Consider the following 18,781-nt stretch of genomic DNA (forward strand, 5'->3'; position numbering starts at 1 on the left):
AAGTTGTAGGAATATTGCCGACGAGATCCTCTTTTGTGCGGGAGCCAAGCCCGATGTCTCTGGTGGCCCTTGTCGGGGCTTTTTTGCGAATCCCAACCAAACCCAATTTCCTCCAACATTTTCTTCCCAAACTCCAAATAAAAAGAAAACAAAGAAAATTCCAGTATTTATTGTCAAAAATGGAAGCCATTGTCGAAAGGGGTGCCCATCCCAAGTGCTTGTGACATCGGATGGGTTTGATGCAGCTGCCTCGGCCGCTTTTGTGTTTGTGCCCTGGCCAGGTACTTGTCGTTCGAGCACACTTCAGACTTGATCAGGTACCGCATTCATCGCACTGAAACAAACCTGGAATGGATGTTAACTGCGAAGGCAAGTGGTCTTTTTTTATTTTGTGAAATAAGAAAACAGAAACATGGTATTATGCCGCTCGTATTTCTACTCGGCAGCCAGACACTTCCAAACACCACCAAAGTGGGCAGCTAAACTGTGTGCCGCCTTCAGGTACAGTACCTTATCTAAGTACCTATCTATCTACCTAGGTTGCCTTGGGTACCAAGGTACCCTTTCCAACCAACCACACCCATTAATCCAAGCGTCCAAGACACATTTTCGCTGAAACAGAAAAGAAACCATCCTGTCTCTTATTAGAAGACAAAAATATCCAGACACAAACACAAATTCAGGAGGAGAAAAGGAAAATCAGATGAACATGGCGTTGGCCGAACTCCCAGAAATCATTGATTTGGACCTTAGATCCCTACGCACATCCTCGACAGGCACCGGCGGAGGCCGTAGCGTGGCGTTGGATGACTTCGGTCTCGGTCTTGCCATCATACTGGTCGGAGGCCACGGAGCCTCTCCGGTGCGTTCAACATCCGCCGTCACGCCCATGGGGTAGGTAGGCATCATGTCCGCCTTGCCCAAGTCCCAGCGAACCTTGGGCGGACCCGTCGACTGCAGGTCCGCTGTGGTCACGGGCCGGTCCATGGCCTCACGCAGCCCCTCGGGCGTCGGGATGCGCCACGTCTGTGCCGATGGCACGATGGTGCGGTCGTCGTCTTGGCGTGGTGGCCAGATGAAATAGCCAAGTGAGGGGAGCGAAGCAGCGATGACGATGAGGTGCGATTCGACGGCACCCCAAACCAGGTAGCTTGCGCCAGTTACTAGATGTTTTTGGAAGTTGGTCATGACGATCAGTTTGCTTGTCTGTGAACAAAGATGTGCAGGGGCACTTGAGTGGGGAGGGAAAAAAGTGCCAAAAAGAAAATGGACTTACTGGTTGGGTCGCCGTCCATGTTGAGTTGTGTTTCGGCAGCTTTGACAAAGGCAGTGGCTGCAGTACTAAGAAACCCCATTTTAAATCAGATCAGCCTGGCACTTTTCTTACAGGGGAAGGGCCAAGGTTTTCGTACAGGCATCCTAGCAAAACACAAAAAAACACTCCCAGCTTCTGACCCCGAGTTAGAGGCTTCCCCCAAAGGATCAGCAAGGGCAGCACGCTAAGAGCAAGATCCATAGCCCCCGAGAAGGCGTTATTGCTGGTGAAGATTGCCGAGGTGGCAGTGTTACTGAAGCATTGTCCGGGGACATCTGGGCGGTACGTCTTGGCGATGGGGTTGCATCGAGTCCATATCAAGACGCCAGCGAGCAGTGAGACGATGTTTACGGCGACCAGAATGGTCCAGGATGTCCAGCGTATCCATTCCTGGCCCGTCTGCGCCCTCATGTTCAAGCCCCACTGCCAGTTACCGGCAGAGTCTCTCCAGTTTCTTGTAGACTCTTCCGGGGCGGCAGCGTCGGGCATCGGTTGTGGGTGTCGAGCCTTGGCTTTTTTAGGCCATTGCCAGTTGCCCGAACTATCCCTCCACTTGGAATTCGATGCCTTGTTGTCCTTTTGGTTGCTTCCTCCCATCGGCCAGTCCATCCCCCACTGCCAGTTTCCCACGGTATCCCTCCATCGCCGTTGCGGTCGCGCGGTCTCGGCGCTGCTCTCGCTCCAGGAGCCACTGTTTCTGGTCGGGTTCTGCCGCAGTGGCTGCGGTGTGGAGGCGCGGATGAGCGTTGCGCAGAAGCCCGTCTTTGCCGAGGCACTGGTGATGACTGCGATGGTGGCAACCAGCTGGGTCCAAAACATAAAGTCGGTTCTTTCCTGTGCTGTGAGATCTGAGGCGGCCACGCCGGAGCCGCGCAGCTGGAAGATGGAGTAGATGGACGTGATGAGTAGGAGAAGCCAGGTCAGCACGATGATCCAGTCATCCCACCACAACGCCAGCCGTTGCTTCCATAGCCGCGAATAGATCCTGCCCAGAAGCACCAACCCGCTCACTGCCGTCAGGGACCAGTTGCGTGCCAGCAGCTTCGCCTCGAGGTCATAGTTCTCGTTGAGCATGGCTTTTCTTTGTTGTTTCCTTGTGTCGACATGGAGCGACAGGATGGCCTCAGACAATCGGGTTCTCCCCTAGTGCATGCCAGCTGCAGTCTGGTTGGTGACTAGGGGAGGTTTTTTTCTCCCAAGATGATGTGCTATGTTATATCCCCTCGGCTACTGAGGTCGTCGGAATAATTTTTGAGGGCCATCCCAAGTTGTTGATTTTTATGAGATCCAAGAGCAAAGACATCCTCTTGCGCATCATGTTCATCCCTTGTCGATGGTCTAGGGCAAATCTAAACCACGCCAAGCGGCCGGCAGACTGAAAACTCTCTTACCCATTAGAGGCAATAGCCAAAGAACTTGGCTCAAAAGGAAGACCAGGTCATGGTCGCCAAGAATCGTCAGTCCAATTGAACATCGCAATGTCGCATAGAAGCTCAGCGCTAGACCCGAATCTGTAGCAACATGCACCTTCTCAAACGTGTCCGAAATTTTGGTAAGTTTTTTTTTTTTTTTTCCCCCTTCGTCTGGTCGAATGCAAAACCAGCTAAGCATGTTCCAGCGCAGGTACCCTGATGTTCATACTGTTTGTGCGCGTCTGTGTGTTCATGTCAGTCTTGACAAGTTCGCATGACGGGCCGAGGGTGTCGGTAACCGGCTACTTTGCCTTGAGTGCATAGGTGGGTATTGTAGGTAAGTATCTAGGCTTGGTAGGTTGTCCATTTCTTCCATTTGTCCTGACAAAAATAGAAAAAGAAGAGAAGAAGAAGAGAAGAAAAAAAAATACCAACAATGCAGTGAAAGATGCGAGACACGACAGCTGGCAACAATGACGCTCGCTTTCGTGTTCGACGGCTAGCATCTCGCCGGTTGGTTGTTGAACAAATGCAGGGGCACCAGACCAGGACTTGGAATGGTCTGATTTTAATGAGGCTCATTTCTGTTTCTGTCACCATTGCAATACCTGCAGACGGCAAGCCATGGATGGAACTTTGATGGCGAAGAAGACAAGGATCAAGTCACTGCTGCAAACGAAACTTGGAAAAAGTAAAAGGAATACTAGGTGAAATTCTAATGCGGGTGCCTGTCGTGCCAAATGAGCGTAATATCTGAATAATCAGAAAAAAAAATCATTGAACCAAATACTCTTTTCCTTCCCCCCCAATCAGCCCCTGCCAAAAACCGATAACCTGAATAGAACGAAAGACAGTGGTCAGTCATAGAGCAGTTCCAAAATAGGCCTCGTCATCATCAGTAGCCGCCGCCGCCGGACCCCATGGGAGCACCCTCGCCACCCATACCACCGCCGCCCATGGCCATATCCGCGCCACCTCCCATACCACCACCCATACCACCACCCATACCGCCACCCTCACCTCCGCCGCTCATGGCCATATCAGAACTGCCGCCGTAACCGCCGCCATAGCCAGCGCCAGCCGCAGAACCCTCGCCGCCCATGGGGTATGAGCCACCTTTAGCCGCCTTGGATTTTTCGATGGCCGCCTGGTTGGCCTTGGCAAGCTTCCTGCATGAAGGGAAGAGCCAGCTGATGTTGCCGAGTCTGCAATGCAATTCCAGCTTCTGTTGACCCATTTCGTTGAGGTCTTGAGAGCTGGGCGGGACCGCCGTGCTAGCACGCTTGTACATTTGGCCGGCGCCGGCACCATAGCCGCCGCTGGCACCATAGCCGGTGCTGTCACCATAGCCGCCGCTAGCACCATAGCCGCCGCTGGCACCATAACCACCGCTGGCACCATAACCACCGCTGGCACCATAGCCACCGCTGGCACCATAGCCACCGCTGGCACCATAGCCACCGCTGGCACCATAGCCACCGCTGGCACCATAGGCAGCGTTGCTACCACCAGCGCTGAACTGGTTCACGGGAGTCTTGGTACCGATGACACTGGCGACAGCCCTTTCTTTGGCATCCTTAATGGCGAGGCAGGTGGGGCTCAGGCTCTTGATGCCAGGAATACGGCAATGGAAGGGCGTGCCAGTGCTACGCTTGTCATGGTCGCCGTGCTGGGCGGTCTTGTCCTTGGACTTTTGCAGCTTCTCCGCGGCCTCTACGAACTTCGTGGCATCCTTTTTCTCCTTCTTCAGGCGCCGGCAACGGCCGCTCCAGCCCGTCACCCAGAAATGGCAGTGCGTGGGAATCTTGGTGTCTTGTGTGGTAGAGGGAGTTTGAGCCTTTGAAGTGCGTTTGGTAAGCGAGGATGAGTCAGTGCCAGCGCCACGTGCAGAAGATTGACTCCTGGAGACACCCACAGTATCATGACCTTTTGGGCCAGCGGTACCCGGAGCACCCGAGGGAGGTTCAGCGCCACCTTGGTCGGCGCCGCCCATAGCTTCGGCATCGTCAGCCATGGCAGGATCAGCCGAGGAGGGATCAGCTCCCGCGCCACCGGCAGCGGGGCCACCGGCAGCGGCGCCGGCAGAAAGGGCGGCTTTGGAGCCGGCGGAGCCTGGAGCACCTGCAGAAGGGCCACCCGCGGCAGGGTCGGCATCGGGACCGTCCGCAGAGTCAGCCATGGAGGGGTCGGCCCCCATGGCGTCCGCACCAGGAGCATAGGCACCGGCGGCACCAGCGGCACCAGAGGCGGCACCAGGGGCACCGGCAGTGGCGCCAAGGTGGCTTTGGGCGCCGGCAGAGCCAGGAGCACCTGAGAGAGGAGCGCCCGCACCAGCACCAGCACCAGCAGCAGCAGGGTCGGCGCCGGCGGCACCGTCGTCTGGGGCTCCGAGGCCACTGGCAGCGCCGAGCGCAGAAGGATCAGCGGCGGCAGCACCTCCTGCAGGCGCAGCACCTGCAGCACCACCACCACCCAGAGCGCCTCCCAAAGCGCCGCCGATGGCATTGTCAAGACCGCCAGCCGCGGCGGGGTTGGCACCAGCGGCAGGAGTGGCTCCGACAGTGTTGCCGGTGTAAGTGTTGCCCGACCCAATCATTATATTAACGTCGCCATTAGCGCCATTGCCGCCAGGGGTACCCTTGACAGGCGCATATTTGGGAGCTCTGCACACAGAGGTGTACTGGCCGAGGATTGGGATGCCGCAGATGTAGGGTAGCCTTCCATCGTCGTGACGGTGGAAGACATCCCTGGCCTTGACGGCATGGCTGTTGTCGTCGGAAACGGAGCGGGCGATGTTCTTGGCGCCGCCGGCCAGTCGAAGGTCACGGCCCAGCACCGGAGCGCTGCAAGCCGTGACGGCGACTATCTTGAACAGGGTAGAAGCCAGCATGTTGGATTGACTTTGACTGAAACGGGAAAAAAATGCCACTAGACCTTCGAACTAAGAACTAGAAAGTCAAAGAACCTAAAGAGAGACTTGTGGTCAAAACCACACAACAGGCAGTTGACAAAGGAAATTAACAACAAGGAAAAAAAAAAAAAAAAAAGGAAGGAAATAAAAGAGTGTGAAATTCAATGACTCCGAAGCCGGATGAGGAGAGAAAGAATTCTTCCCTATGGTTTGGGGTTGGGAAATGCTCCCTTTATACCCAAATTAAGATTATTGACAAAAGGCGGCCAACTCCGGACGACATCATGGTTGTCCTAAAATTAAGACGTGTCAGCAGGCAACATCGATGCACAGATGAGCCTGGCGTTATTGCACACAGCAAGTGCTGAGCTGAACTCGAGTCGTATGCGCCCCAGTGATCGACCGGCATACGCGGTTTGCTGTTTTGACTTATTCCCAGTATCAATGGGCTAGTCATAGTAGACGGATGATCTTACAATTGGTGAAGAAAGCTCGACTAAACACGACAGGGAGACCCAGCATTAGATTGTTAAAGCATGTGGCCTTTACGTTCACAAAGGACAAGGATGGGAATTTGCAGCGTGGCTTATTGACTGGCTAGGTAGGTAGGTAGGTAGGCAGGTAGGTACGAGGGACCTTGGCTAGGCAAGATACCTGAACCTCGCTAATTTCCCGTCTTCTTTCATGGCAGCCCGATTTGCACAGGCACACACAGTACGTAGGACTGCTTGTTGCTATTTGGAGATTCTCCATCATGTTCAAATTAGTAATAGTAGCCCCATGGCCGATTGTGGCTGGTACTACTAATCATAGGAACATACTATCTTACTACGTAATTACAGGTAAATATGCATCCTCGTATACTGGTACTTACGCACCGTGTATACTAACTACCTATACAAATCAGGGATTTTTAATTTTGATTTTGTTCAGAGCCTGCCTCCCTTCTCCAATGACACATTTCAACAATTGAGATAACCAACCCAAATACTGCTTTGTGTTGATTGTAAAAAAGATTTTAAGGTTCTAATTAGCAGCATCTCATCCATTCCAGGTGTCAGAAAAAATCAGCCGCTGGTATTTCTGTGGCCTGTGCGAATCTGAAACAATCTGCTGGTAGGTAGTTTAAAAACTGACTTGGCTTGGTGTTTACGTCGTCTCATGTATGTCGTCTAAAAATAGAACAATGTTGACGTTGACTTTTTCTTTTTCTTTTTTTTTTTTTTCTCTTGTAAAAGTTTAAGTAACAAACAGTCAGTAACTCGTCTCCAGGGGGCTCAAGGGGCGACCCGGCAAAAGGTACATAAAGATGTATAATTGGTTTATGCGGAATATACGGGCTGATGCTTGTCAGTGGCCTTTCTGATTTTCATCTTCGAGTCAGTCTTCTTTTCAGGTCTGGATAACGCCAAATTCGGACACGGGTCTAGTCCTCCAATTCTATTTTACCACCTTTTATCCGCAGACCCCACCTGATCTGTCACGAGTCCGGGTTTAGTTACTCGCAGAATCCGTATAGGAAAGAGTCATGGGAGCATGGCCAGTAAGGTATCTAGGTAGTGCTGTAAAACAGAAGCTAGTCCAGCGTGTGCAAGCATTACCAGTCTGTATAACACCTCCTTTAGTTCTTAGTCACTCCGACTTTTGCTCATGTCTTGTTGTCGCAGAAATATGTTTTCTCTCCCTCTCTCTTCTTTTTTTTTCAAATGAAAGCCGTTCGTTTTGGTCAAGCTATGTATCGGGTGCACTATTTTATAAGTGTTACTCAATCTGGCTGGCTTGTATTCCACTACAGTTTATAACCACACACCAAATTCAGTAAAAGATAAAAAGTTTCGAGCCAGCCGCCTGGTATCTATACTATAGTGGTAGGGGTAAAAATCCATCCCCCGGTACAATGCCCGCTGGTATGGATTTTGTGGGCTTTGCCGACTTGGGTATTAGTTTTAAACCAAAAAAAAAATAGTTTGGGTACTTGGTGATTCCCGCGAGCATCAAGTTAATAAAGGCCCACGCTCACATATACGGCGACAAGGGGTGGTCTTTTTGCCTGCATCAGTGGTAGGTACCTATATATTTTGCTATTTGCTCATGAGAGATGCAATCACAGAAGGAAGCCATCGGATAGATTCTACACCTAGCTAGGTAGTCTAGTCACATAAACTCCACAAACCACGCGCACATCTACACCCAAGTTACTGGGGGTCTCGAGTCTATGCCCTCAGGCAGCTGCCTCAGCCTCATTCAGATGTACAACCCGTCCATCCTCCAGCCTGGTGTGTGGGTTATTCTTGACAATCATCGAGGTAAAGTTTATCCCCAGGAAGGGGACGTCGCCAATAGCCACAAACCCTAGCCGTTCGTATAGTGGCTTTCCCATGGGTGTTGCTATCAGATAGGCGTCTTTCTTGTCGCTCCTTGCTCTGTCCAAGCCCCACTGCACGAGATTCTTCCCTATTCCTTTGCGGCCGTGCTGTGGATGGACAGCTAGAATTGAGAGCTCTAAGTCGCATTAGACTACCTAATTAATATCCGAGATATCAAGATCCGAACAACGCATACATACCGTAGTGTTCACGGCTCTTGCCAAAAATAAACTCAATCGCAGACTCGATGGCGACAAGCGCCTCCCCCCTAGCTTCCGGGTCGACCCCGGCAAACTTGGGCTCCTTAGGGGCGACGAACGGTTCCTGGTCCGGCTTGGGGGGAGCGACCCACCAGGCATAGCCAACCACCTCGTCCAGCTCCTCGTCCACAGCGACCATGATGATCGAGTTGGGATCATCTTGCAGCCGGCAGGTCTTGCGCCACGCGCGCCATTTCGCTTGCGCGTCGACACCCGGCTGTTGTAGGTGCTGCGGGAAGATGCGACGCATCATCGGGTCGGTGGCTGGGTCGAAGGCGGCGCTGCCAACGCGAGCGATGGCGGTGACATCGGCCGCCGTGGCGGGGCTGTAATTGATTGGCATTTTTTTTTTGTAGTATTTTTATTATTATTTCATTATTATGATTTCGTATCTTGAGAACGGGCTGTGGTCTTCGTACCGTGTCTCCTTGCTGATTGTTTCCGATAATCCGGGTGAAGTTTGAGTAAGATGTTGGGAAGAAATGGGGAAGCTGGGATGACATGAACTGGCGTGCTTATACACCGGATGGATGGAGTGAATGTACGGTTGATGATTGTATTTCTACGCCCTTTGATGTGAGTCAGAATGGCATGGTTTACATGTACCCTGCAATTCCCCCGCATGATGTATGTAGGTTTAAGCAGGGCATGGAATGGAAGCTCTGCACTAAATCCGTCAAGAAATCTCTGCTTCTTTTATCTCTTTTTCTCCTGTTCTTGTGTCCAAGATGAGGCGACTTTGGATGTTTAGTCACAGCCCGTCATCCCTTTTATGAAAGGGACCCTTATCAAATAAGTCCACTTTGCTGGATTTTAGTCGAGGCGCCGCAATACCCGATGAGCCGTAGGATTTGCTCAGCATGGGCTAATTAATCTGCATGAAGACATCCTTTGACATCTCACGGGATCAGACCGTGGACAACATCATCAAACCCAGCTGATTGGCCGATTCGGACTTTGGGATCAAATCTACCAAACAGCCACGACCTGCCCTTGTCATCAGCCCAACGACTGAGCCTCCAAATTAAGCTTGTAAATTGGGTATTCTGCGGCGCGGAATCTCGAGGCAGTTGCCGGTGCTCTACTAGACTAGAATAGAACTAGGTCTAGTTCTAGTCTAGTCTAGTTAGTCGATATTTGCTAGGCTTCCACCCACCATCTGTGAGATATAACTAACTTCCAATGCCTCCCTTTTCCGAACCAGCGAATCAAGTAACAGTGTATTCCAGGCCGCAGGAGTCTTGGTTCGGTAATGAATTTGCTGTTTCCCGGCTACCGTGCTCTCCACGCGCGGCTCCATACATAACTAGGTAGGTAGGTATGTATATATAAGTGTGATAAAGTGTCAGGTCTTCCGTGCTTGGTCCTCTGGCAAGACATGACAGCCATCTCCCTCTCTCTCATTCCCACAACCGAAATCACTTGTATCAGACCCCATATTTGCCTCTGTGACCATGCGTTGCATGTCTACTCTCACGTTCTTGAGCGCCGCCTTGCTAGTGGCCCAGCCGGCACATGCAGCTGTCGATGGTCTCTGTCCCATCATAGGCGCCGTCTTGCCGCCGCCGGTGAACCCTGGCTCTCACCCAGCAGTGGACAAGGCAATTGCCCACCTCCAATCGTTCCTCGAGACGACAACCAGCAAGCTCAACGTCTCTAGCGTTTCGGTTGCCATCAAATCCATCCACGAGGATAAGAAACTGCTCGATTTCCATTCAACGCCACCAACGCTGGACTCTAGGGGCGTGAAGACTGTCGATGGCAAATCCATCTACCGCGTCGGCAGCATCTCAAAGATTTTCCCCGTTTTGGCTGTCCTGAAACTGGATGGCGTTAGCCTCGACGACAAGATCACAAAATACCTGCCTGAACTCCGAGGCCTTGTTAACCAACAACCCGTTAGAGATTCTTTGACCGAGGTGGAGTGGGACGAAATTACCCTAGGGGCGCTGGGAGCACACATTAGTGGTATCAGCACGGATTGTAAGGGCTCATCCATTTCACCAATCTTCAGTTACCATCGCGTGCAGAGTTCTAACTTGCCTTGTTGCTTCAGACGTCATTGACTATGCAAGCTTTCCTGGATACGTAGATCAGGCGGTAAAGCTAGGTCTTCCAGGGGTGAAGAATATAACATCGACGGGGTGCGCCGGAATTCCAGGCACTCGACCATGTGAATGGGAAGGTAAAGCTGACCAAGCACTCTTTGCGGTTTGAGACGAACAGCTGGAAATGTTAGGGCAAATTACTGACCAGCGGTTCGTCCACCAGATTTCTTCAGGGGCTTTGGTGGACGGGCACCGGTTTTCGCCCCCTTCAGCGCCCCGGCGTACTCCAACATTGGCACGCCTCTGTTGGCCCTGGTTGTAGAGAAGGTCTCCAAAATGAGCTACGAGGATTTCTTGACCGAGAGGATCCTTGCACCGCTGGGTCTCAATAGCACGGGCTCCGTCATACCTGAGGAAGCCAAGGGCGTCATACCCAAGGGCGACTTCTGGTTTGGGACAGACACTGGTTTCGAGACGCCGTATGTTGTGCTGCCCTTTGGCTTGCTTTCATGCCATCCCTCTTCCCTCCACCATTTGCCCTGAGGCTTTCTAGATAAAACAGACTAACAAAGCCTACAGAGCTGGTGGACTATACTCGTCCTCGGACGACATGATCGCCTTTGCCGACGCTGTTCTGTCCAACAAAGTCCTCTCACCCGCGCAGACTCGCAAGTGGTTGAAGCCGCTGACCAACACGGCCTCGTTGGGCACACAGCTGGGAGCGCCGTGGGAGATTTTCCGCGCCATCAACGTCACCCGCGACCAGCGCGCCATCGAGGTGATCACCAAGGGCGGAGACCTGTTCAACTACCGCGCCAGCATGGCCCTGGTTCCCGACTATGGCCTGGCCATGACAGTCCTAGTGAGCGGCGACACCGCCGAGATGGGCGCCATCGTGCCTTCCGTCCAGGCGACCGCCGTCGAGATTCTTCTGCCGGCCCTGGAGCGGGAGGGCAAGGACCAGGCGGCAGCGGCGTACGCGGGGAGGTACACCGACGAAGCGACCAACTCGACCATCCTGCTCGAAGTGGACCCGGATCGCGATGATGGACCAGGAATTCGGGGTTCCGAGGTTGTGATACGCGGATTCGACGTGCTGAAAAACTATCCCCTGTACGACAACCTCAACGGCAGGGCCCCCAGCACCATGCCGCTCGTCAGGCTCCGGATGCAGCCGACCGAGGGCCTTTCGACCGGCAAGAGGCAGTCGTGGCGCGGAGTTTGGAATGTCGGCTCGGCGGAGCAGGTTGCAGCGCGCGATGCGGCGTTTCCCTGGGCTGAGAACGGCTGCATCACCTGGGCGAGCACAGATCGGTTGGTATACGGGCTGCAGGCGTTGGATAGATTCATCTTCAACGTCGAGCCCAGAAGCAACGGGATGATCGATGCGCAGAGCCTGGAGTTTCCTGCTTTTCAGGTAAAGCTGGTCCGCCAGAAGGCATGCAAGGTCCGCAGGGGTGGCAGTTAGAAGGTTACCGCCAGTTGGTATCGGGTATGGTTGGGGTTTTGCGAGATGACGGAATAGCGATAGATGCTGTGAGTAAACAAGAATATCGTCAAAACATTAGCATCACTGCATATTGGGGACGCGTGGGTAGTGCGGAGTATCAACACGCCAAGAACTGTGAAGATAGTGTTGGCGGTTGGTGTAGCACTCGGGCTAAAACTATTTCTATTCTAGAACTAGAACTAGATCTAGAATGATTTCCTTGTTTGGAAAATACGCAGCTTGCCTCACAGCTCGTTTCGCCGGGATCCGGCAAATCAGCACGACCAAAAGGCATGCATCTTGCCCGTTCAGTGCAAAGTGAAAAAGTCGAACGACAGTAAAAAAAAAAATTTGCTATGCCACGAATTAGCGTCGCATCGGTTTCTTGCGCAGCATCCTATTGCAGCCAGGCGTGCTTCTTGGCTTCTTGGCATCTCCAACAACCCCAACCTCCCCCTCACTGCACCTTCCTCTTCCGAACATGGGATCCGCGCTCTCGGCGCAAAAAGTCGCCTTGGGGCCCTGTCGGTCAAGCCCCGGGCGACGTCGATAACGAAAATTGATGGTGGGTTTTCCTTGGGTTACGCAGGCCAGGAAGCATGGCGGGAAAGGGGAGAGGGGCAAACTCCAGAATGTCCAACGGAGTACCAAGTATTTATCTCAATGCCACCCACCCCCTCTCGGTGGTGTTCAGGGTTGGAATGCCTCTTTACCCTCCTTCCCTTCAGCGGCCCGTCCATCTCACATCGCTCAACCGAGGCTATCCCAGGCATCTTGTTAAATTCACCTCCTGCGACAATGAGGATCCTCGACCAGATCACCGCGGCCAAGGCTGCGACCGTCCTGCTCTCCGTGGCAGGCGTCGCCAGCTCGCAGAAAGTCTGCAAGCCAAAGGTCGACTCGGCCAAGCTCCAGGCCGACATCACCATTGAGAACCTGATGAAGAATCTGCAGGTGCTCAACGACCTCGCCTACGCCAACGGAGGTAACCGCGCCTTTGGCCTGCCCGGAAACGTGGCCACCGTCGACTACATCTTCGACCGCGTCTCGGGTGTGCCTGGGACCCGGGCCTGGAAGCAGGAGTTTGGCGCCCAGTTCGCCCAGGTCCAGTCTCTGTCGATCAAGTTCAACGGCGAGAATGTCGGCCCCGCCTACGGCCTGACCTACTCTCCCTCGACGAGTGCCGAAGGCATCGAGGCCGAGATCGTCGTCGGTCCCGAAGGCGCTGCTGGATGCGACCCGGCCAACTACGCCGGCCTTGACGTGTCGGGCAAGATCGTTCTGGTGGACCGTTTCCGCTGCCCGACCGGCGGCACCCTGGCCGGCCGCGTGCTCCCCGCTGCTCAGAACGGCGCCATCGGAGTCCTGGTGTACAACGACGTGACAACACAGGTCACTGCTGGATCCCTCGGTAGCCCGTCGGATGAGTTCGTTCCGGCCGCTTTTATCAACCGTGTCGATGGGCTCGCGGCCAAGGATAGAATCGCCGCCGGTGAGACCCTCACTGCCTTCTTCCAGCAGACTCAGGTCGTCGAGGAGCGCAAGACATACAACGTTTTTGTCGAGACAGAGGATGGTGACCCAGACAACACCATTGTGCTCGGCGCCCACCACGACAGTGTTCAGGCCGGCCCAGGTATCAACGACGATGGTAAGCTTGCACGCCCGTCCTTTTTCGTGATGAACTGCTTTCTCGGTCATCTTGGTTCCAGTAGCCGTTGTTAACATGGAGTCTCATCAACCGCAGCTTCGGGATCATCCCTCTTGATTGAGCTCTTCCACGCCTTTACCAAGTACCGGACCCGAAACCGCGTCCGGTTCGCCTGGTGGGGTGCTGAGGAGAACGGCCTCTTGGGCTCCAAGTACTACTGCAGCAACCTGTCGGCGCCCGAGATCAACCAAATCCTCGCATACCTAAACTTTGACATGCAGGCACGCGGCCGCATCGGCGTTTCAGACAATGACGGTCGCGTATACGGCAGCGTTGCTCCCAAGGGTTAGTACATTGATGGCGACCCTGGATTCGGATCGTTCCCCTTTGAATTGAGGTTAACAATCTCCTTCTTCTCCCCCCCCCCCTCCTTTCAGGCTCCGAAGTCATCCAGCAGACCTACCTCGACCACTTTGCCGCCCAGGACGTAGAGGTCACACCGCGCATCCTGACCAACGGCAGCGACTACGCCTCGTTCTGGTCCATTCTCAACAAGCCCTTTGGGTTCCTGCAGACGGGCATCTTGCCCGAGGAGGATCCGTGCTACCACCAGGCATGCGACAACATCACCAACATCCAGCCCGAGCTGCTGCTCCTCAACGCAAGGGCCGCCGCTCATCAGCTGACTGTGCTTTCCCTTAACGGCACCTCGCTGATTCCCAAGGTTCCTGTCCAGGAGGCCGGTCTCGCCGCCATCCGTGCTAGGAGCCTGATGCCCAGCTGGCCCAACGTCGCGGGTATGGATGAGGTCAGGGCGGCCGGTGAGTCGCACGTCGGATGCGGACATGAGATCTAGAACTAGACTAGACCCTGCGAACCAATAACGCAGGGTTTAAAGGTGACATTAATGAGACGATTGATGACCAACTATCTGGTGTTTTTATCTCTGTGGTAATTTTTGCGCAGTAGGTTGCGTAGAAACATGATCTGCGGCATCCCCTGGCTAGACATGCCATCGAAATTGTATCATTGTTGTTCTGATAAAACCTGCCAATGGTCATTGATAGAAAAACAAAGGGGTGAGAGCTCTCAAGACCGAAGGCAAAGAGGCTTGTTGTGACCTACTACGAAGAAGAGAGAATAGAAAAAGAAAATAGCAGATAAAAGAGCCGCGCGAATGAAATTAAGCCCGCCAAATCACCTGCAATCCTACGCTGCGGCTAGAAGGCTCTATAGAGACGTACGTTTCTCTTTGCCTAAGTCGGTACAGTACGTGTCGGTGCCACTCGCTCATGGGTGGAAAGGTGGACCGAAACACGTACTTCGTAACTACGATCGAGTCGGCCGAGAATCGGCTGGCCCATCAATCAACAATGCTGCCGACCCATCCATCAAGGGTGGCAGCCCCGCTGTCGGAACCACTGTTCCTGGGGGTCAATGGTCTGCCCATCTGGGTCTAGGCAAGATCTGTCTGGCGGAATTTTGATCATCTTGACCAAGATGCAGTATGTATAAATGCACATGGTTTCCAGCTGCGGTAACATCCAAAGGAGGGACTCTTTCTTGACAGTGAATCGCTTGCGTGGAAGACATCCTCGAACCAAAATTACATCCATCTTCTTTTCCAGGGCATTGGCGCTTTGCCTGGTGGCGGAGGGAGCTTTAGGGAACTGCTTGGACAGAAAGATTAAGGAATAGGTATATACCTGGAGAGGAGGAGAAAAGAGGAAGAAACCGTTTATTCTAAAAACGACTTGTTTAGATAATGACAAGGGCCTCGGACGATCAAGCGGGTAGGAGGCTAAGTCAGGAGGTCTCCTCTGCCACTGATATGGAGGAGACGGCGGAAAAGACGACGACAAACTTGAATCTACAAAAGGTTCCTACCACGACGGGAGGAGAAGAGGCTGCTGTCCTGGGACCGGAGCCTGATGAACTTCCCAACGGTGGTTTGCGGGCCTGGCTACAAGTTTTGGGCGGCTTCCTCCTATTCTTCAATTCATGGTTAGTTTTTTTTTGGCTTGTTTGGACAATACTTAATCGCTGACCAAAATACAAAAGGGCAATCGTCAACTCCTTCGGCGTTTACCAGAGCTATTATTCTCAGAATCTGCTCAGCAGTCAATCGCCATCCAACATTTCATGGATCGGATCTATACAAGGCTTCTTGCTCCTCGCTGTCGGCTGCATCGCCGGGCCTTTGTTTGACGCCGGCTACTTTCGAATCGTCATCACTACGGGAGCTTTCTTGGTTGTCGTCGGCTTCATGATGACGAGCCTTGGCACCGAGTACTGGCATATGCTTCTAGGCCAAGGCTTTTGTATGGGCTTGGGTGCTGGATGTCTCGTTGTCCCATCCCTTGCCCTTCTACCGCAGTACTTTGGCCCATCCAAGCGAGCACTGGTCATCGGAATTGCCGTGACCGGGAGCAGCCTCGGCGGCGTGGTGTATCCGCTTCTTTTCACAGCCCTGCTCAGCCGTATCGGCTTCGGCTGGACCAACCGTGTACTAGGTTTCATCTCACTGGGCACGCTGGGTACCGCAGTTATCGTCATGCGCACTCGTGTGAAGCCTCGCCAGGTGCGGTCCCTGTTTGACCCAGCTTCGTTCCACGAGACGCCCTACCTACTGTACTGCGCGGCCCTATTTTGCTCAAATTTCGGTTTCTTCGTGCCCGTCTTCTATCTGCAGCAGTACGCTCTTGGCCACGGGTTGGAGCACAGCGAGGACTTAGCGCGGAACCTGGTGGCAGTGCTGAACGGGGCGTCCATCTTGGGACGTCTCGCACCTAGCCTTGTGGTGCCGTACATTGGGCCCATAAATACAATGATTTGGGTCGCCGGCATGGCAGCGGTGGTTACGTTTTGTTGGGTGGCGGTTAATGACCTGGCTGGAAATGGTAAGCAATGTTTTCTTTATTTTTCCTCCAGTGCTATGACATTACTCTTCATCAAGGCAAGGCGACATAAAAAGACTTACTGCCAGGGTTTACTGACTGAAATCATTTGAGCTTTAGTCTTATTTGCAATCTTGTATGGATTCAGCACTGGCGGCATCGTAAGTCTCCCGGCTGTAGTGTTGGCATCAGTCACCAAAGATCTTGGCTTTCTAGGTGCACGAATGGGCACTTCAAACCTTATTAATGCAGTCGGCTCGCTCTGTGGCCCCCCGCTTGCTGGTGCCATATTGAAGTCAGGTCGAGGTTCCAACTGGTTGGGCTTGCAGTTGTTTGCCGCCTTTACCCTTACGTGCACTGCTTTGTTATTTTACACAATGCGCGTGGCTAGAGTCGGGCCTAGACTGCTTTGCAAAGCATGATGTATTCTTGTAAACAAAATCTGGCTTGGTACGTATATGTACCTATATATCTTACCCTATTAACCTAACCTACCTTACCTACCAAGCCCAGGTACATTATCTTACTTGAAGTTTCTTGTTTCGTCTGATGCAGAAAGGAAGGATGGATTCCCCGCGTGGAAATTCAGTCACTCTCCAGTCACGTGTGCACGCGTTTGTTACTTCCTTGCCGTGGACCCCGCCCGGAACTTTTATCTTCTATTCAAACCTGAAAAGCAGCGCAGATACGTGACGCAACCAAAAGGCAAGAAAAGAAAAGAAACGCACGCCTCTGTCACATACTCTTGATTCTCAGCCGATACCACTCCTTATCTTACGCGGTATTTGTCTAGGTCTAGGGTTTCTTCTTTTCTCTTCTTTTTTTTCTTCCATCCTGTCATTTCCAGAAACTCGTCGCAACATGCCCCGACCTCCTCTGCGTCCCAGGGCGCGTCAAAACGAACACCCCAACCCCGCCGCGTCTGCTCCCCAACAACCCTCGCCCCTCGCAGCCCCGCTTCCAACAAACAAGCAACATGATTCCCTCATGAGAGACGAAGACCACGACTCATCAAACCTAACCGAGACCGACCGCCCGTCCCTCCCGTTATATAACACGACCTTCCATACATACCGCGTCTCGCCCCTTCACATTGGAAACGAGCCTCTCACCACCGCCCGCCTCTCCCGCCTCTCTCACGGCCTACGCGATGCACTTGTTGGTGACGTAGTGCGCGGAGTCCAGGTACGCCTCCCCGCCGAGGATGCCTCAGACGACCAACGATACGGCTCCCTTGTGCTTGTCACAATGATGTGGGTCGAGGTGTTTGACGGAAACAACGGCCTCTTGTTGACACTTCAGTATGAGGCTGCCGAGTGTCACGCCCTCCTCCTCCCGGGGGAAGAGGGCGTCGATCCGTTATCGATGGCTTCAGCGCAGCTGCCCCTGCTTCTCATTCGCATGCCGCCGGCACTGAGGCTTGCTGTGATTAAATTTCTAGAGAGTGAATTCGACTGCCGAATCAGCCCGCTTGCACTGCGGGGAAGCAATCTCGTTGAGGCGTGGGAAAACTGGGCGGATCAAATCGGCTTGCAGAGCTCGTCGCCTTCGGCCATGCTATCCAAAGATCTTGTTTTGACGTTGGGCTTTCGATTGCCTGCTGCCACGGAAAAGTCCGTGATTGGGCTCAAGTCAATTGATGTGATAGTTCCAGCCTCAGATCTACGCCAGTTTGTGGGTGAGGGGCGGAAACAGGTTCAGCGCACGAACCAAGAGCGACCATTTACCGCAGCTCTCAAGAGCTATCTACAGGCTCACATTGCTCTCGACATGGATCACCCTGCTGTGCTGCTTACAAAGGTGGCCTGCGGTGGATTTGTCATCTCGGAGGGTCGGCTCAAGTTGTTTGAGCCGCCTGTACCTGACAACGAAATCAGCGAGGCTAGATCAAAGGAGACCGAGGCTGTCGATCAGCTACTTCAAAAGTTGTGTGCACAATCTCGCGCCAACCGAAAGACATTGGATGTCCACAGCTAGTAATACCTCAACCTCGTTGGACTTATCGACCCTCTCACACCGACCGAAACATGCGACTCAGACAGTCGCGGCGTATCACCATGTGCAAGACTTAACAGACCAAACTCTACAGCTTTTGTTCCCTCGCGCGACAACAGACGCGACTTATTTCGTAGATCCTGATTGTCTGCCCACTGTCTAATGACACTAGACGGGCCACTATAACATTGCCGCTCCCGGTCTGCATTTTCATGCGAAAGAGTGCATGCTAATCGAAAGAAGGTTTCGCAACATTGCACCGCGGATCCTGTTCAGAGAATGAGCCAATAGATACAGAAGAGCAATGGATTTCTCCCGACTCGGGAAATGGTTTGGAGGGACGATGTGCCGCTGGAGTCGGGCAGTTGATCACTTGGCTGGCTGAACTTATTTTTGAGGGCCGTGTTAGAGTCCGTTGTACCGCGAAAGCCATATTT

The 18,781-nt window shown here is 53.1% G+C and overlaps 7 protein-coding genes across 7 annotated transcripts; 4 read left to right on the forward strand and 3 right to left on the reverse strand.

Annotated features, from left to right (window-relative positions):
* Nucleotides 1-699: 699 nt before the first annotated feature.
* On the reverse strand, nucleotides 700-2,389 carry MGG_10706 (uncharacterized protein; the record flags this gene model as incomplete). Its single annotated transcript, XM_003720289.1, has 3 exons — nucleotides 700-1,201; nucleotides 1,388-1,419; nucleotides 1,499-2,389. The coding sequence occupies 3 exons, from the start codon at nucleotides 2,387-2,389 to the stop codon at nucleotides 700-702; spliced, it is 1,425 nt and encodes a 474-aa protein (XP_003720337.1).
* A 1,233-nt stretch (nucleotides 2,390-3,622) lies between these two features.
* Nucleotides 3,623-5,617, reverse strand: MGG_10705 (uncharacterized protein; the record flags this gene model as incomplete). Its single annotated transcript, XM_003720290.1, has 1 exon — nucleotides 3,623-5,617. One exon carries the CDS (start codon nucleotides 5,615-5,617, stop codon nucleotides 3,623-3,625), a length of 1,995 nt encoding a protein of 664 aa, XP_003720338.1.
* A 2,097-nt stretch (nucleotides 5,618-7,714) lies between these two features.
* On the reverse strand, nucleotides 7,715-8,827 carry MGG_10704 (uncharacterized protein). The gene is made up of 2 exons (XM_003720291.1): nucleotides 8,205-8,827; nucleotides 7,715-8,140 (listed from the first exon to the last, which is right to left on the reverse strand). The coding sequence occupies exons 1-2, from the start codon at nucleotides 8,605-8,607 to the stop codon at nucleotides 7,860-7,862; spliced, it is 684 nt and encodes a 227-aa protein (XP_003720339.1). The 5' UTR covers nucleotides 8,608-8,827; the 3' UTR covers nucleotides 7,715-7,859.
* Nucleotides 8,828-9,718: 891 nt separating this feature from the next.
* Nucleotides 9,719-11,780, forward strand: MGG_14291 (beta-lactamase; the record flags this gene model as incomplete). The annotated part of the gene is made up of 4 exons (XM_003720292.1): nucleotides 9,719-10,247; nucleotides 10,321-10,449; nucleotides 10,536-10,791; nucleotides 10,892-11,780. 4 exons carry the CDS (start codon nucleotides 9,719-9,721, stop codon nucleotides 11,778-11,780), a joined length of 1,803 nt encoding a protein of 600 aa, XP_003720340.1.
* Nucleotides 11,781-12,291: 511 nt separating this feature from the next.
* On the forward strand, nucleotides 12,292-14,653 carry MGG_14292 (leupeptin-inactivating enzyme 1). Its single transcript, XM_003720293.1, has 3 exons — nucleotides 12,292-13,452; nucleotides 13,549-13,797; nucleotides 13,890-14,653. The coding sequence occupies exons 1-3, from the start codon at nucleotides 12,465-12,467 to the stop codon at nucleotides 14,306-14,308; spliced, it is 1,656 nt and encodes a 551-aa protein (XP_003720341.1). The 5' UTR covers nucleotides 12,292-12,464; the 3' UTR covers nucleotides 14,309-14,653.
* A 268-nt stretch (nucleotides 14,654-14,921) lies between these two features.
* MGG_10702 (uncharacterized protein) lies at nucleotides 14,922-16,897 on the forward strand. Its single transcript, XM_003720294.1, has 3 exons — nucleotides 14,922-15,456; nucleotides 15,514-16,352; nucleotides 16,470-16,897. The coding sequence occupies exons 1-3, from the start codon at nucleotides 15,218-15,220 to the stop codon at nucleotides 16,769-16,771; spliced, it is 1,380 nt and encodes a 459-aa protein (XP_003720342.1). The 5' UTR covers nucleotides 14,922-15,217; the 3' UTR covers nucleotides 16,772-16,897.
* A 313-nt stretch (nucleotides 16,898-17,210) lies between these two features.
* On the forward strand, nucleotides 17,211-18,326 carry MGG_10701 (uncharacterized protein; the record flags this gene model as incomplete). The annotated part of the gene is made up of 1 exon (XM_003720295.1): nucleotides 17,211-18,326. The coding sequence occupies one exon, from the start codon at nucleotides 17,211-17,213 to the stop codon at nucleotides 18,324-18,326; it is 1,116 nt and encodes a 371-aa protein (XP_003720343.1).
* Between the last annotated feature and the right edge of the window lie 455 nt (nucleotides 18,327-18,781).

This window comes from Pyricularia oryzae, chromosome 6 (assembly GCF_000002495.2).
Source record: "Pyricularia oryzae 70-15 chromosome 6, whole genome shotgun sequence".
Taxonomy (NCBI): domain Eukaryota; kingdom Fungi; phylum Ascomycota; class Sordariomycetes; order Magnaporthales; family Pyriculariaceae; genus Pyricularia; species Pyricularia oryzae.

What these genes read in the sequence shown, in the direction of transcription:
- MGG_10704 (XM_003720291.1), bottom strand. Translation starts at nt 8,607, where the DNA reads ATGCCAATCAATTACAGCCCCGCCACGGCGGCCGATGTCACCGCCATC. An exon ending in CAAGAGCCGTGAACACTACG is followed by an intron (nt 8,141 to 8,204) that starts GTATGTATGCGT and finishes AATGCGACTTAG; the next exon opens with AGCTCTCAATTCTAGCTGTC.
- MGG_14292 (XM_003720293.1), top strand. Translation starts at nt 12,465, where the DNA reads ATGCCACCCACCCCCTCTCGGTGGTGTTCAGGGTTGGAATGCCTCTTT. An exon ending in CCCAGGTATCAACGACGATG is followed by an intron (nt 13,453 to 13,548) that starts GTAAGCTTGCAC and finishes CATCAACCGCAG; the next exon opens with CTTCGGGATCATCCCTCTTG. An exon ending in CGGCAGCGTTGCTCCCAAGG is followed by an intron (nt 13,798 to 13,889) that starts GTTAGTACATTG and finishes CCCTCCTTTCAG; the next exon opens with GCTCCGAAGTCATCCAGCAG.
- MGG_10702 (XM_003720294.1), top strand. Translation starts at nt 15,218, where the DNA reads ATGACAAGGGCCTCGGACGATCAAGCGGGTAGGAGGCTAAGTCAGGAG. An exon ending in CTCCTATTCTTCAATTCATG is followed by an intron (nt 15,457 to 15,513) that starts GTTAGTTTTTTT and finishes AAAATACAAAAG; the next exon opens with GGCAATCGTCAACTCCTTCG. An exon ending in TAATGACCTGGCTGGAAATG is followed by an intron (nt 16,353 to 16,469) that starts GTAAGCAATGTT and finishes TTTGAGCTTTAG; the next exon opens with TCTTATTTGCAATCTTGTAT.